Source organism: Phaseolus vulgaris, chromosome 3, assembly GCF_000499845.2.
Source record: "Phaseolus vulgaris cultivar G19833 chromosome 3, P. vulgaris v2.0, whole genome shotgun sequence".
In the NCBI taxonomy this organism is placed as follows: domain Eukaryota; kingdom Viridiplantae; phylum Streptophyta; class Magnoliopsida; order Fabales; family Fabaceae; genus Phaseolus; species Phaseolus vulgaris.
In genome coordinates, this window is record NC_023757.2 from 33532711 (window position 1) to 33548315 (window position 15605).

A 15605-nucleotide genomic window follows, 5' to 3' on the forward strand; every position below is an offset into this window, starting at 1 on the left:
AAAAATAGTTTAAATTTTGCAGAACAAAAACGAGAAATTATGTTATTTTTTACTGATTGTGACAACTTAATGAGTCAACCATAATTATACCAAAGATTAGTTTTATGAATCAGTGGAGTTAAAATAATAATAAAAAAGATACAAATACATAATTGAATTGTATCCATTTAATTTAGGAATATAAAACAAAACAAAAATTTGGTGAATAAAAGATCATATGGTATACAATCAAGTAGTAGTATATGATGTGATATAAACTTATCTCTGCCGTTTCCGTTCTTATAAGAGTAGCGCTGGGAACTGTTCGCCATTTCCTTTCTCTCTATCTTCTCTCACTCTAAATCCTCTTCCACCTTTGTATTGGCCAAAAGGAAAACAGTTTCAGTTTGTAGATTGCACTGATCCCTTTCTCTTTTTTTCTCTCTCTCTCTCTCTCTCCCTTGGATTTCTTTGTGGCTTGGTTTGTCTGTGTGTGCGTGTTTTTATATGTGAGCATCCAGCATGATTCCAGCCTATCGCCACTCAGTATCTTCTGTTATTCCTCTGGATCTTAATGAAGATCAAAACCATGAGCTCTTCACTCCCACTCATCATGCTTACCCTTCTTTTTCTTCTCTATCTTCATCATATCCACTTCTCTTCAACCCTCCAGAACAAGAAGCTGGATCACACTACTGGGAACCAACAAAGCACTTACCAGCTTATGAACAGGTGAATCATACTTTTACTAATTGAGATTCATATATATTTATACACCCCTTATAATCTTTATGATCAGAACGATCTTTTTTATATCACCTTGTTAATTTTGATCATGCGATCTTTATTAGGCTGAGAAGATTAACCCTACCAGGGGATCATGGGATCACTCGGTGACAGAAAGCGAGCTCAAGGTGGCAGTTTGGAAGAATAAAGAGAGGAGTGAAGATCATGAGGCAGCTGCTGAGGATGGTTCGGTGAACTTGATGTCTTTAAAGATGAGAATGATGCGGAAGACGATGGTGCCGGATCAAACTGGTGCATATATAGAAGACAGAACTATGCACAAGTTTGAAGATCAGAAGCAACCATTGTCACCTCTTGGAACTGATAACAGCAGCAGCAGCAACAACTATTCAAACCACAGTAATAATACTGTTAGGGTTTGTGCTGATTGCCACACCACTAAGACTCCTCTCTGGAGGAGTGGACCAAGAGGCCCCAAGGTACACCTTATCTTAATAAAACACAAATCCCAATATTGGATCCGTACTTAACTAATTTCGTACTAAATAATCTCTACCCTCGTCATCAATTTTTAGTTTAATCAGACACCACTACACAACAAATCAATTCAGCTTTTTACTTTTAAGGCTTGTCCAAACTCATTAAGTAGAATTAACTAGAATATTGTTATTATTATGTTGAAATTAGTTTTTTTTTTTTCCTGACAGTCACTATGCAACGCCTGTGGAATTCGACAAAGGAAGGCGAGACGAGCCATGGCAGCTGCGGCATCGGGAAATGGAACAGTGATTTTGGAAACTCAGAAATCTGTGAAGGGAAACAAGTTGCAGAAGAAAGAGAAGAAGACAAGAACTCAGGGTGCACCACAGATGAAAAAGAAGCGCAATCATGGGGTTGGAGCAAAGCCATCTCAAAGCAGAAACAAGTTTGGTTTTGAGGATTTGACATTGCGCCTAAGAAAGAGCTTGGCTATGCATCAAGTCTTCCCTCAGGACGAGAAGGAGGCTGCAATCCTTCTCATGGCTTTATCATATGGCCTTGTTCATGGATGAACTTCAATAACTAATTTCCATCGCTTCATTTCAGAACGTTAATAGTTAATTAATCAATTAGGTTTCTTGTAATCCTGTCTTATGACTAGCTAGTTTTTTTATTATTGTGTGAGATCAATGGTTTGCGTTATATGTGCGAGAAGAGGATGTAATGCAGTGAGTTAGTTAAGAAATGGGAGGGATAATAAAATTACATGGTTGTGGGCGATCTTATGTACTTCATTATATAATGTTTGATTTGAGCAAGTTGACGACCAAAAAGTGTGGGTCTCTTCTTGAAGTACGTCTCCTTTTATCTCAACAAATTCAATAAAATTTACAAGGGTTTCATATATTTTGGACGAACATGTCATCAATAGCTTACTTTTGTACTAATCTAAATAACTTTTATTAATTACTGAACTAATTTAGTGAGCTTGTTAATTGTATTGATAATTTTGAATGTGCATGCTCTTAATTTGGCTATCTGGTATAGTCACTATAGATACACAATAATGAGTGTGATGAGATGAATTGGAAGTTCCATTATTTAGAGGGAAGTTAAGCAGAATGTTATGGACGTAGCCATTTGGATATACGTGGTTCCAGATGAGAAAGCAACAGAACTACTTTATTTTCTTTCTTTCCCACGTTGGTTGGGGACCTTTATGGAGCCTCTGTCTTAAAAAGCTATTCATTATTCCACATTGACCTGACGAGCTTCTCAATCATGACAGTGATGATTCATGTCTGGGATGCAGCTTTTTGTGTGTCTTGGAGACCTCTTTGTGGGTTGTGCTCTTGATTTGGACTTTGTCTGCTTCATCAAATTTTAACTTATGAGGAACTTGCCCTCACTCTTCAGAGCATGCAAACAACAGTGCCATCTTTTGCATCAGAAAAGGAAGCCATGTATGATTAAGTTAAGTTGCTCTTTTTGTATAGTTGCAATGCATGTGCTGTATGCAAGTCTTATCAGATTAGAAACTACTGTTCTTTTTTATCTTCCCAAGAAAAACACAGGCTATATAGTTAGTGTTTTCCCAAAATATCATATTCAACCTGTTGAAAGAATTTTCAAAAACATTTTCAAGAGTAATATCAACACTTGTTGTAAACACAAAGGTACACAAGTATAAAGTAAAACAGCAAGAATGTGAAAATGTGTTTATATGGATTAAAAAAAAGAATAATCTCGTGTCCATTAACTCACTAAATTATGAATAATACTATTCTTAATCTGAAAATTATAATTACTTTTTTAAAATTTAGGAAACAATGAATAGTTAAGTTATTTGGAGTAGAAGTAAAATTGTTTCTAAGACTTCCTAAACAACTTAATAAAATAAAAAATCATTTATTTTTTTAACCATCTCCCCTTAAGTTGAAACTGAAGAAGTCCTTCATGCAATAAAAACTTTAACATCATTCAAAGTGTAAATTCCATCGATTTCATTAAATTCTTTAAATTTTATAAAAGGATAAGAGATTGTGAATATACCACCTTTTGAGTCTTAAATCCTGCACTACAGCATATCAATGATGTCACCATTGTTGCATTTCTTTAAAAAACTAATACTTCCATCTGTATTTTTGTCTCTTCCGTTTCTTATAAAATATAATAGTTGAATTAATATTATAGAATATACTGTGGTTGTATCTCATTCTTTAAAATTCATTTATTCAATATTCATATCTGTAAATTCCAATAAATTAGATTTTTCACACTTTTTTATAAAACAACTCAAATTTTAATGCAGTGCTACTGCATTATTTCTTTTGAAACCTATCAACATCTCCCACATATTTCTTTTGACGAATAAAAGTTCCATTAGCTGAATGAATCCTTCTATGCTCATAATTAATGCATCAAATGAAGATTAATCATTTATAGATTTCTTGAAGTACTAAAACATATTGTAATTTGCAATGAAAATAAGATCGTAACCACACAAGCAAACAATAAACAATTTTCCTTTATTTCTAATTTTAGCACAGAGTATGTGCTCAAAGGGTTTATTCTAGTTTTAACAGGAATTTTTGTTTCTTTAATTTTATGCATTTTATAATCACTTACGATCTTAATATAGCTTATTGTGATTTGTTGAATAGAGACTTGCCTTTTCAAGTATGTTCATATCCAATTTGGAAAGGAGCATGCATTTTATGTTTGCTACAATGACTAAGAATCTTTGTCATGTCTTGTTTTTTTTTCATCCACAAATAATAAATAAATAAATATGGAAAATTCTTATGAACCTAAATCTTTAAGATACGATTGATGCACCCAAAATAAATAAAAGAGTTCATTTATTTATTTAAAAATATAACATTTAATGTTATCGAAAATGATGGTTTGGGAAAATATTTTAAAAAAATCGTTTGTATTAATTTATCTAACTCAAGCAGTGATGATGACGATATTTTCCTCTCTCTCTCTAAAAAAGGGTAACAAACGATAGATTCCGGTAAGATTGGGAATCGGGACGATTGATGATTGGGCCGTATGATGGCCCATTTTGGGCAATCAATGTTTCCTAATGTAAGAGAATGGGCCCTAAATAAAAAGGTCAAAATGCAGCATGAGATAGTTTTGGGAAAAGCGAACAAAGGAAGAGACAAGGGAAAATGGCGTAGCAATGACTCGTGATGTGTGAAGATCAAGAACGTGAACATCTCAGGTTTGTTCTGTAGCACATCACAGTGCAGAGTGATCATCATACTGTTTGAAGAAATGACAATGAGTGAGACTCCCCCACCTGCACCTCCAACTGGGTTGCTCATGAAGCGGTGCAAGTTCATTTGGCGCCTTCTGCTGCTCTCTAACCTTGCTCTTGGAGGTCCCTTTTTGTCCCTTTCTGCATCCATCATTATGCTTCCTTCCTTCCCTTATTTAGTATCAATAATGGGTTATTGCCTGTTATTCTTATAGTCGGTTACACTGCCCTCTTCGGTGTTTGCCTTTCAGGTGTTCGACACATTGCTTAACACGACTAACTTGCTTTCTTTTTTCTCTTTCAAACAAGATTCCTTCATTCGTCGTGCACTTGCACGTGCTTCACTTCATTGAATTCTATGCTTTACTGATACTCGAAAGGGAATGTTTTTTCACCTGTAATATACCTGACTCAAGCAGAATTATCTGCAGTGGAGGATTTTGTGTTCTTTAGCGAAAAAGAAAAAAAAGATCCATAGGAAAGTATAGGGTAATAAATAATATTGAAACAGTACGAAAGACCAATTTGATTAAGGTGTTTTTGTTGACTGGCTTGATTGCTGTAGATATCAATTTGAGTGTATTGTTCATATAGGGATAACGACATTCATGATAGACTACTATGCTGAAATACTTGTGTATGTTTGCTTTGGTTTGTTACAATTTTGTTCTTATTGGTTATGATGGATGGCTGTACTTGGAATGCTACTGATTGTCTTTGGTGTTATCACTGATATTAATGTGTGGGTGTAATACCGGGGTTGTTTCTTTTGTGTTTGAATGGCATTTAAGAAAGGAGCTCCTTAAATCCAAAATTAATGAAGTTGAAATTAGAGTCTATTTGGATGTTTGGGGGCATTGGAGGGAGGGTTTAAGGGCAATAATTGGCGCGTCTTAATGGTTATCATTGCTGGTGGGTTTTGGATTTTAGTCACTTTTATTGCTAAATGAACGCTTTTATTACGTAATTGCATGTTGTGATGGGAGAACTGGTACTATTTGGACTTGTGTAACATGATTTTTCTGTAAGTACGGTACAACTTATTCAGAAAGAATGTAAAATTAGAATCACAGTGGTTGAGGTTGTACTAATTGAATGTATGTCTAAAATTGAGTGGTACTGATCAATTTTTTTCTTTTAGTTTCTTGGTTACATTGATGGAAATGTGAGAAAATGACAGTTTAGTGATTGATAGCTTTTGTAAATAGCACCTTCGTATTTTGCAGTTTGGTGAAATATATATGGTAAAAAATCCTACCATACTAAGCCATTTTCCACTTGAGTTATGTCAATTGCAAAGAGAAGGCACACTTGTCATTACTAATTATTTAATCCATTGATGAAATATTCTATGTATTTAGGACATTCTTTTCAGTAAGATTGTGTTTTACAATTTAAAAGGGATGATATGAAAAATAGTCAGCTTGACAGATAGTATTCATGGTTATCCTTGTATTTGTCACTTGATGATGCATGATAGGTAATAAATCGTTTGTATTTTATATTAAGAAGAAAAAATCGGATGTATACCTTAGCGTTCGGAGTTTAACTCCTTTAAATGATAAAGTGTTATAATTAACTTTAGATTTTATTAAATATATTTTTATGCTGTCTAAATTTTAAACTGTTGATTTTCTAATGAACAATTGTAATTGGGCTTTATCCTCTTAAGTGCATTCTCTCACTTTAGTAAAGTCAATTCCTAGCATGCGCCTGTTGGCTTTCAGTTAGAGGATCATTTAAAATATACTGATCAGTATTTGTTTCTTCTTTTCTCTTCTTTTCTCTATGACATTTGATTGCAGCTTTTCTATTTGCAAGTGCAAAACGAAGAGATTCAGTGCAGATTACTAGAAGAACAGCACAAAAATCTCACAAGGGTAAAGCTAGTGTTGAAGTTCCTCCTGAACCCATCACAAGCTCAATTGATTTAAATTATGATGATTTATTTTTGCCTGTCACAACACCTGTGCAAAGGCAGGCTCCTATCCCTGAAGAACTACAACGTGAAATTTTCCAGTGGATGCTGGAAGAGAAAAGAAAACTGAAACCTAAGGACCCTGTAGAGAAAAAACAAATCGATGAAGAAAAGGCCATTCTTAAGCAGTTCCTGCGAGCAAAGTCAATACCAAATTTTTAACTTTCACTCTCGTGCTCTAACATCACCACATCACTGACTGATTAAATAGTTTCAATGCAACTGATAGGATTTTGAATTTGACAAACTCATCCCTTCCCAATTCCATTTTTTTTGGTGGATAGAAATAAGTGAATAGCATTGCATTTCCTAGAGTTTTAGAAAAACAAGCTTCCTGTCAAACTGAACCTAATGGATGTCATGTATGCATGGCAGCTGAGCAGTTGGTTGGGGATAATTGTATCTTTCGTCCCGTTTACATCAAACAAAGGATATTATGCAAGAATATTATTGAGTTGGTACATCAACAATTTTCATTGAAAAAGGGGAACTGTTGTACCCTACTACCGGGTCTCTACTTGTCAATTGTATTCATTCTCTTAAATGTGATATCTCTAATGGTTATGATATGGACCTATATGAAAGAGCTATTGCCAGTTATACCCAATGAATAAATTTATGAAATGTGGGGAACGCAAAGAGCATATGCAAGAGAGGACATAAGAGATGATAGTGATATGAGCAGCAGATTGTAACTATACATATGGCCATGTACTCCGTTTATGTTGCTTGTATGACAAACTTGTCACATGAAAATGTTAAGTCATTGATATCCTTCAAGTGGGACTGTGCATAATCAATGTAGTGTCGTTTTGGGGCTACTTGCTTCAGGTTGCTATTATGATCTCCAATTGCACTGCTGCTACTTCGGTTTATAGCCAGTCGTTGATGATGCACGTTCTTAGTGCTGAACGAGTGATCAATTTTTTATGTAACAATTATTTTTATGGTCGCCACTTGCGGTTGTTAACTGACCATGAACTGCTATTAGAGATATCGTGTTGAAAATAAACATACATGCTTATGACACAGCATGACACCTTCATGGTAGCTACGATGGTAGAATTAATTGGTGCCCCTTGACCTGGCCATTTGCTAAATTTACCCGAATTGGTCATACTTGGCTTCGTGAATGTTGGATTGGTCAAAAATAAGTGAAGGACTAAGATGAATTGTGGAAGGCATGTTAAACTGTTATGGGATTAAATTCATGTTTAGTTACGTAAAAGCCACCCTCGGTTCGTTTTTCCTTCTTTATTTAGCAATTGGGTTCGAAATCCATACTGCTAAGGTGCTGTTTGGCCAACGGTACACAGGACTTTGCATTATGCTAGTTTTTGCTTGAGTCCTCATCCGAAACCAGAATCTAGAAAAAGAGGGTTTGTCTCATTTTGCTCTGTTTTGGCCCCCATATACAGTTCTTGTCTTATTGAATTTTCTCTCTGCAGTGCCTGGACCATCTTGATCTTACGTACTAATTGTCATGTAGCAGTAATTCAAGTATCAAACCTGTCAGTCACCACATGGTTTTTCTTCTGTTCATACATTAGTCCAACAATACTTGGATCTTTTGAATTTACCCCTTCTTCCCCAGCTGCATGACCATAAAATGTCAATTGTAACAAAACTAAGGTGCTAAATTCATGCAGTTTTTCCAAAGGAAAACATTTTTTTTAAAAGTTTAACTATGAATTGTACCTGAACCCACTAGGATGGTCTAGTGAAGGAAGATGAGAATAGTATGTAAAAAGTTATAGGTTCTGACTTTAGTGCTATTAAATTATTACACTCAAAAAATTGGATTCTATCTTGTTTTGTGATATTTGATTACAACAATTTCAAGGTTACAATCAGATCGCTCTGTTGTCTGGTTACACGGCAAAGAAAAATTACATTTTCCTAATAGGACAGGCAATGGAGTACTGCTGTTCCTCTAGATTATCTTACTACAATTTTTCCAAACTGACCACCCCAATGACCTTCAAATAAATCACTGCAAGAAATGCAATAGTGATGGGATTATGTAATGTAAAACTATCTTAAAGTGTGTACCTACTCTACATTCATATTAATAATTAAGGTGTGTCGGTGAGGGTCGCACGATCGATATAACATCTCAGACCCCAATGTCAGACTGATCGAATGTAGTCGAGACATACGTCCGTCGGACCGACCGATAGCTCAAGTCCAATTACTCTCAATCAAGGTCAACAAAGCTAATCCGTGATTAGGAGTTCGGTAAATCACGGTCCAACTCCTTAACTTGACCCAATAAGGAAAGCACACTACAGGTAATATAAATAGTGCATATTCCAAGAAACAGGTACATCATTATCTACAGTACTCTGACAGCCGAGCGTCAAGTCCTTTTGCTGATTTGAGTGTCAGAGTGCCTTTTGCAGGTACCCCTCCATTCAGTGCTTATGAGAAGACCAAGAACCGAGGCTACGAAGGAAAGGTGAGGAATGGGCAAAGGAGGTTGAAGAACAATACAACTGACTAACAAGAAGGAAGAAGGCGAATCCTCTCAATAGTTCTCTAGGCCCTAACCCTTACGCGAGAACAATTGGCACCCACCGTGGGGCTGAGAGAAAATCGAGTTTCAAACACTAGTAGATGGTATCAACATGAAATGCGACAAGTGAGAGGGTTTCTGAAGCTGACCAGGCCACGTTGTTGCTGTCTCTGCAGAGAGAAATGGCTGAGCTAAGAAGGAGGAACGAAGAGGTGAGTAGGAAGAACGAACAAGAGATTGAAGCTCTCTGCAGGGAGAACGAATACATGAAAAAGAAGTTGGTCGAGGGAGGACCGTCCATCGTGCCGACCAATCTTGTCGGTAAGTCAGTCACCTCCCCTCCTAACCCAAAGGCGGTTGAGGAGACTAAGGACAGGGCCCCCACTCTTGAGATGGATGGCAAGTCTTGTCCCAACAAGTCCGGCTGCACGATCGGTACAGTGGATTCTGTGCGTCGACACCTGTTCACCAATTCCATTGTCTGGGTTCCATTGCCAGATAGGTAGAAGGGCTTCAACAAGGACCACTACGACGACATGACCGACCTAGATGAGCACATTAATGCGTACACCACACACTTGAGCCTGTATACTGCTGACGATGCGGTCATGTGCCGAGTGTTTCCCACATCCCTTAAGGGAGGAGCCTTCAGCTGGTTCAAAAAGCTCCCTCCCTTCTCCATCGATAGCTTCACGACGCTGATGTCCAAGTTTGAGACGTAGTTCGCCAAAAGCCACCCGCACCACCTGACCTCCATCGCCCTAGTTGGTATTCGCCAGGAGAAGGGGGATTCTTTGAGAACCTTCGTTAACAGGTTCAACAAGGTAGTGATGAACATTCTGAACCTCAGTTTGGACGTAGCCAAGCACCATATGTTGACAGCTCTACGACCACGACCGTTTGCTGACAGCCTCTGCATGCAACCGACCGGAAGCTTGAATGAGCTCAGGAAGAGGGCTACCAAGTACATGCAGTTGGAGGAACTAATGGAGTTCTGCAATAAAGCCCGTGCGGAGGCCGACTAAGAGAAGGGGAAGGATGAGAAGGAGTGTCAAGGCTGATCAACCAACCGGGGAGATAGGAGGATGGACAACCGAAGCAGCCGGTTCTCAAGGTATACCCCCTAACGACTGAGAGGGGAAGGATCCTGGACGAGGATCTCAACGCTAAGTTGATCCCTCCACTGAGGAAGGCATCAAGCCCCGAAAATGCCGACTGGAGGAAGTGGTGTTGGTACCACTAAAACAGTGGGCATTCCACTGAGGAATGCTAGGCCCTCAAGGATAAGATTGAAGTGCTTAACTAGGTTGGACATATGCAGCGTTTCGTCCAGGGCGCTCGAGGCGGTCTCCTAGGCCGGACGAGCCCACAAAGCGAATGAACTACTCCCCTCAGAGGACCAAAGACAACCACCGACCAGAGCATCGACCAAGAAGGGACGACCGTCGGCGCAGGGATGACCTCACTCGGGAAAGCGAAAGAAGAGACCGCAAGGAAGTCATCAACACCATCGTTGGAGGATTCGTCGACGGTGGAAGCTCCAACAGTGTCCGGAAGAAGCACCTCAGAGCCGGGCACTAGGTGAATGCGGTGTCATTCCGACCGAGAATGCCACCCATCACCTTCACCAATGATGATTTCAAGGGTGTCGATTATCGGCAGGACAACTCGATGGTAATATCGGTCGATATAGATAAATTCACCATCATTTTCATGATGGTGGACCAAGGAAGTTCAATCGACATTCTCTACTGGAAAACCTTCAAAGCCATAAGGATACCTCAGGCAGAGATGGTACCGTACGATGACCACGTTGTCGGCTTCGCGGGTGAGAAGGTCGGTACTAAAGGCTACATCGAGCTTTCTACCACCTTCAGCGAGGGGAAGAACAACAAGACTATCAGGATCAAATACTTGGTGATCGACGCCAACACCTCGTACAACATTCTCCTCGGACGATCATCCATCAACCGGCTAATGGCGATCGTCTCAACACTCCACCTTGCAATGAAGTTCGCTTCAGTATCAGGGGACATTCTCACGGTGCATGTAGATCAAAAGGTTGCTCAAGAATGCTATGTCGAGAGTCTTAGGGTCGAGCCGTTACGCAAATAATGGTCCTCTAAGCGCAAAACCCCTCGAGGACAAAAATCTCCTTGCTAGGAAGACCAACTTGCACCCACGGAGCATACGGTTGCCATGGTGGACCTTGATCCCCGAACGACTGAAGACAGGCTGGAGGCCAGGGAGGAGTTGAGCCGAGTGCCCCTTCTGGACGAAGAGCATAATACATTGTCGGCACGACCATAGCAGCTATCGAGGCCGAGTTGATGCACGCCACACTGAAGAAGAATGTAGACCTTTCCGCATGGACGATTTTCGATATGCCGGGGGTGAGCCCGATATCATGTCCCACAAGCTTTCTGTATTAAAGGAAGCGCGCTCGGTTGCGCAGAAGAAGAGAAACCATGGTGACGAGAAGAGACTCGCAACCAAGGAAGAGACCGACAAGCCCTCGCGGTCAGCTTTATTTATGAAGTCCGATACATGACATGGTTGGCCAACGTAGTAATGGTCACCAAATCGAACGACAAATAGAGAATGTGTGTGGATTACACGAACATTAACAAAGCCTTCTCGAAGGACTTGTATCCACTCCCAAACATTGACCGGTTGGTAGATGGAGCATCCGGCCACAAAATCCTCAATTTCTTGGATGCTTACTCTGGATACAACCAGGTCAGCATACACCTTTGGGTCAAGGAGAAAACCGCTTTTGTGACGGATGATGCCAACTACTACTACAGGGTAATGCCGTTCAGACTAAAAAATACTGGAGCGACCTACCAACGACTCATGGATAAGATTTTCAAGGGTCTTATCGACCGATGCGTAGAGGTATATGTGGACAACATGGTGGTGAAGTCTGACTCTTTTGAGCAGCATGTCAAAGACCTGGAAGAACTCTTTGAAGCCCTCGGGCGTATGGACATGAGGCTCAACCCTGAGAAATACACGTTCGGGGTCGAGGGAGGAAAATTTCTAGGTTTCATGCTAATCTACCAGGGGATTGAGGCCAACCCGGACAAGTGTCGAACGATTGTCGAGATGCGAAGTTCCCAAAAAATAAAGGAGGTCCAACAACTGATAGGTGTCTCACCGCCCTCTCGAGGTTCGTCCCTCGGTTGGCTGAGAGGACCAAGCCGATGGTTCAACTACTCCGCAAGGCTTCCAAGTTCAGTTGGGACGAGAACTATGAAGAGATTTTCCACCAATTGAAGAACTTCTTGTCATCTCCAGCGGTCATACAGAAGCCAAGACCTGACCAATCCATTGTGGTGTACCTGATAGTCTCTGAGGAGGCAATCTGTGCAACGCTCGTTCAAGAGGTGGAGAATGAAGAACGACCAGTATACTTCGTCAGTCGGACACTCCATGCAGTCGAGACAAGGTACCATATGATTGAGAAGGTGGCCTTTTCGCCTTAGTCCTGACAGCCAGGCGGATGCGCCCATTCTAGAACCACTCCATCACGGTAAGAACTGACTACCCCATCTTTAAAATTTTATGTAAGCCCGACCTTGCAGGACGAATGATAGAGTGGTCGTTGAGCTTTCAGAGTTCGACATCTGGTATCAGCCCGGAGGCACCATAAAATCCCAATGCTTGACCGACTTCTTCGCCGAGCTCATACCTCTCTCTAACCTCTCGGTTGGATGAATGTCGTATGTAGACGACTCCTCAAACAGGACTGCATGTGAAGCAGGGGTCATCTTGGAGGGGACTGGTGATCTCCTCTTGGAGCAACCTTCCACTTCAGATTCAAGGCCACCAACAACCAGGTTGAGTACGAAGCTCTCCTGGTCGGGCTGAATTTGGCATACGAAATGGGAGCCCACGATGTGGTTTGCATGAGCGACTCCCAATTCATGATCGAGCAAGTTAAGGGTGAATTTGAAGTTAAAGAGCCTTTGCTACAAAGGTATTATCACACAGTCTGCAACAATATGGCTCGATTCCAGAAGGCAACATTAGAGCACATACGTCGACAGGAGAACAAGCATGCTGATGCACTCTCTCGGCTATCTACAATGAAGAAAAAGAGCCACCATAGGTCGGCCATACAGATTTGGCTAAGACAACCTAGTGTGGTAAAAGCCAAATGCCTAGCGGTCACCAACGACAAGATCGAGACATGGATGACCCCGAACGTGCAATACCTTGAACACAATGCGTGTAAGCAAGAGGACGAGAAAGCCATAAAACAGTAGTGTTCAAGGTACACCATGAACAACGAAGATCTGTACCGAAGAGGCTACTCGACACCGCTATTGAAGTGCATCACTAAGGATCAGGCCGAATACGACCTGAAAAAGATCCACGAAGGGGTATGCGACAACCATTCGGGCGCTCGGACAATGGCTGCCAAAGTCCTCAAGGCTGATTTTTACTGGCCGACCCTCTAGGGAGATTGCGCAGAATATGTGAAGAAATGCACCAAGTGTCAGGACTTCGGCACCCTACATCACCTTAAATCGAAAGCACTGCACAACATGACATCCTCATGGTTGTTCGCTATTTGGGGGATGGACATCATTGGACCCTTTTCCCAAGGAAAGGGATAAACAAAGTTCTTCCTGGTCGGAGTTGACTACTTCATCAAATGGATCGAGACTAACCACTCGCGTCCATCTCCGTCAAAACGTGGAAAATTTTGTATGGCAAAGTATTCTCTGTCGATTCGAAGTGTCGCACACAATAATAACCAACAATGACCGACAATTTATCTACCGAGTACTCCAATCCTTCTACGATGACCTCGACATCAAATCCATAACAACCTCGGTCGAGCACCCTTAGACCAACGGGTAGGCCGAGGTTGCTAACAAGGTTATCTTGAACGAGTTCAAGAAGCGGCTCGACAAAGCAAAAGGTCGATGGATTGAAGAACTATTAGAGGTTTTGTGGGCGTACCGCTGCATCCCTCATTCGTCCATCCAAGAGATGTCATTTAGCCTAAGGTACGACACTGAAGCAATGATCCCGGTCGAAGTAGGCGAGCCTACCGTCCGGAGGCAAATGTTTGATCTGACCCAGAATGAAGAAAGTCTCTCAGTTAACCCAGATTTGGTTAATGAGCTCCGTGACAAGAGCAAGATTCGAGAGGCAACGTGCAAACTTCGGGTAACAAGACGTTACAACACGAAGGTTCGACCGAGGAGTTTTCAGAAAGGAGATCTCATATGGAGAATGAAGAGCAATGCAAGGAATAATGAAGGAAAGTTCTTCTCTAATTAGGAAGGACCCTTTCGGGTTCGAGAAGTTGCAATTGGGTGGGCATATAACCTAAAATGGTTGTCGGGTAGAATTGTACCGAAGACGTGGAATGTCACGCACCTAAAAATTTTATTATAGTTGATTAATAAAATTTATGCACTCTCTCCTCATTCGACTGTTTTTCCCTAAGGAGGGTTTTCAGTCGGAAAGGTTTTAACGAGGTGGTTCTCTTCAGTTACTGGTAATCTAAGTTCGCGCATCTTTCAAGTCTCGGTTCGGCCTGGATGTAGTCTTAGTCGGCATACCCTGCCGATACCTCACAAACTTGGTTCGGTCTGGACGTAGCCTTAATCGGCATACCCTGCCGATACCCCACAAACTTGGTCCAGTCTGGATGTAGCCTTAATCTGTATACCCTGTCGATACCACAAACTTGGATCGGTTTATACGTAACCTTAACCGGCATACCCTGTCGATACCACACGAAGCTTGGCTCGATCTGGATGAAGCCTTAATAGGCATACCCTGTCGATACCACACGAAGGTTGGCTTGATCTAGATGAAGCCTTAATAGGCATACCCTGCCGATACCCAATGACACGGTGATGTCAAGGATGAAGCTTCAACTAGCATACCCTACCGACACCCCAAATACAAAGTTCGGTCAGGACGAAACCTAAATCGGCGTATTAACTTGTTCAAATAAGCTCTCTGACTGACTACTCAACTTAATAAAAAAAAGCCACAATATGCAAAAAAGCGACCATTGTATTCATGAAAGAAAGGTAGAGGAGGTCACACCCCGACATTGGAGGAAAAGTGATAAAAGGCCAAATCTCGATCGAAGGAAATAAAATACTAAAAGCCTAAGACCTATTAAGCTTTGCCTTCATTACCTTCGATCGCTGCAGGTTGAGTTGCACTCTTTAAGGCCATCACCTCAGCCCTCAACAAGATACGACGCTTAAACACTTCACCTTCGGGGTCGAACACACCGGACAGTAGTGGACGTCAATATTCCTATCTGTTGTAGAGGACGTGAGCCTGTTGGACAGCCTGGAAGAAACTCTGGTTGAGCAGCTCCATAGTTTCATCTATATTCCTATCCGACTCCACCTCCACCACTCCCTTTTTGGCTTTCAGGTTTGGATTTTCGGCATGCAGCACCGAGTTCTTGTGGCCTCCAACAGAGCCTTCTTCATGCGAGCCATCTCAGCTGCCAGCTTAGCGACTTGCCGCTCAAGCTCGATTGCCCGACCCTTCGCAATCACTCGCTCGACTTCTGCTCGAGCAAGTCTCTCCACGTACTCAGTGTTGGCCACGAGAGACTGCTTCAGGTTGCTCGAAGCTTCTAAGAGCTC

General features: G+C 41.1%; 1 protein-coding gene across 1 annotated transcript; it reads left to right on the top strand.

Annotated features, from left to right (window-relative positions):
* The first annotated feature begins 211 nt into the window (after positions 1–211).
* LOC137807233 (GATA transcription factor 21) lies at positions 212–2112 on the top strand. Its single transcript, XM_068607743.1, has 3 exons — positions 212–711; positions 831–1205; positions 1434–2112. The coding sequence occupies exons 1-3, from the start codon at positions 502–504 to the stop codon at positions 1776–1778; spliced, it is 930 nt and encodes a 309-aa protein (XP_068463844.1). The 5' UTR covers positions 212–501; the 3' UTR covers positions 1779–2112.
* Positions 2113–15605: the final 13493 nt, after the last annotated feature.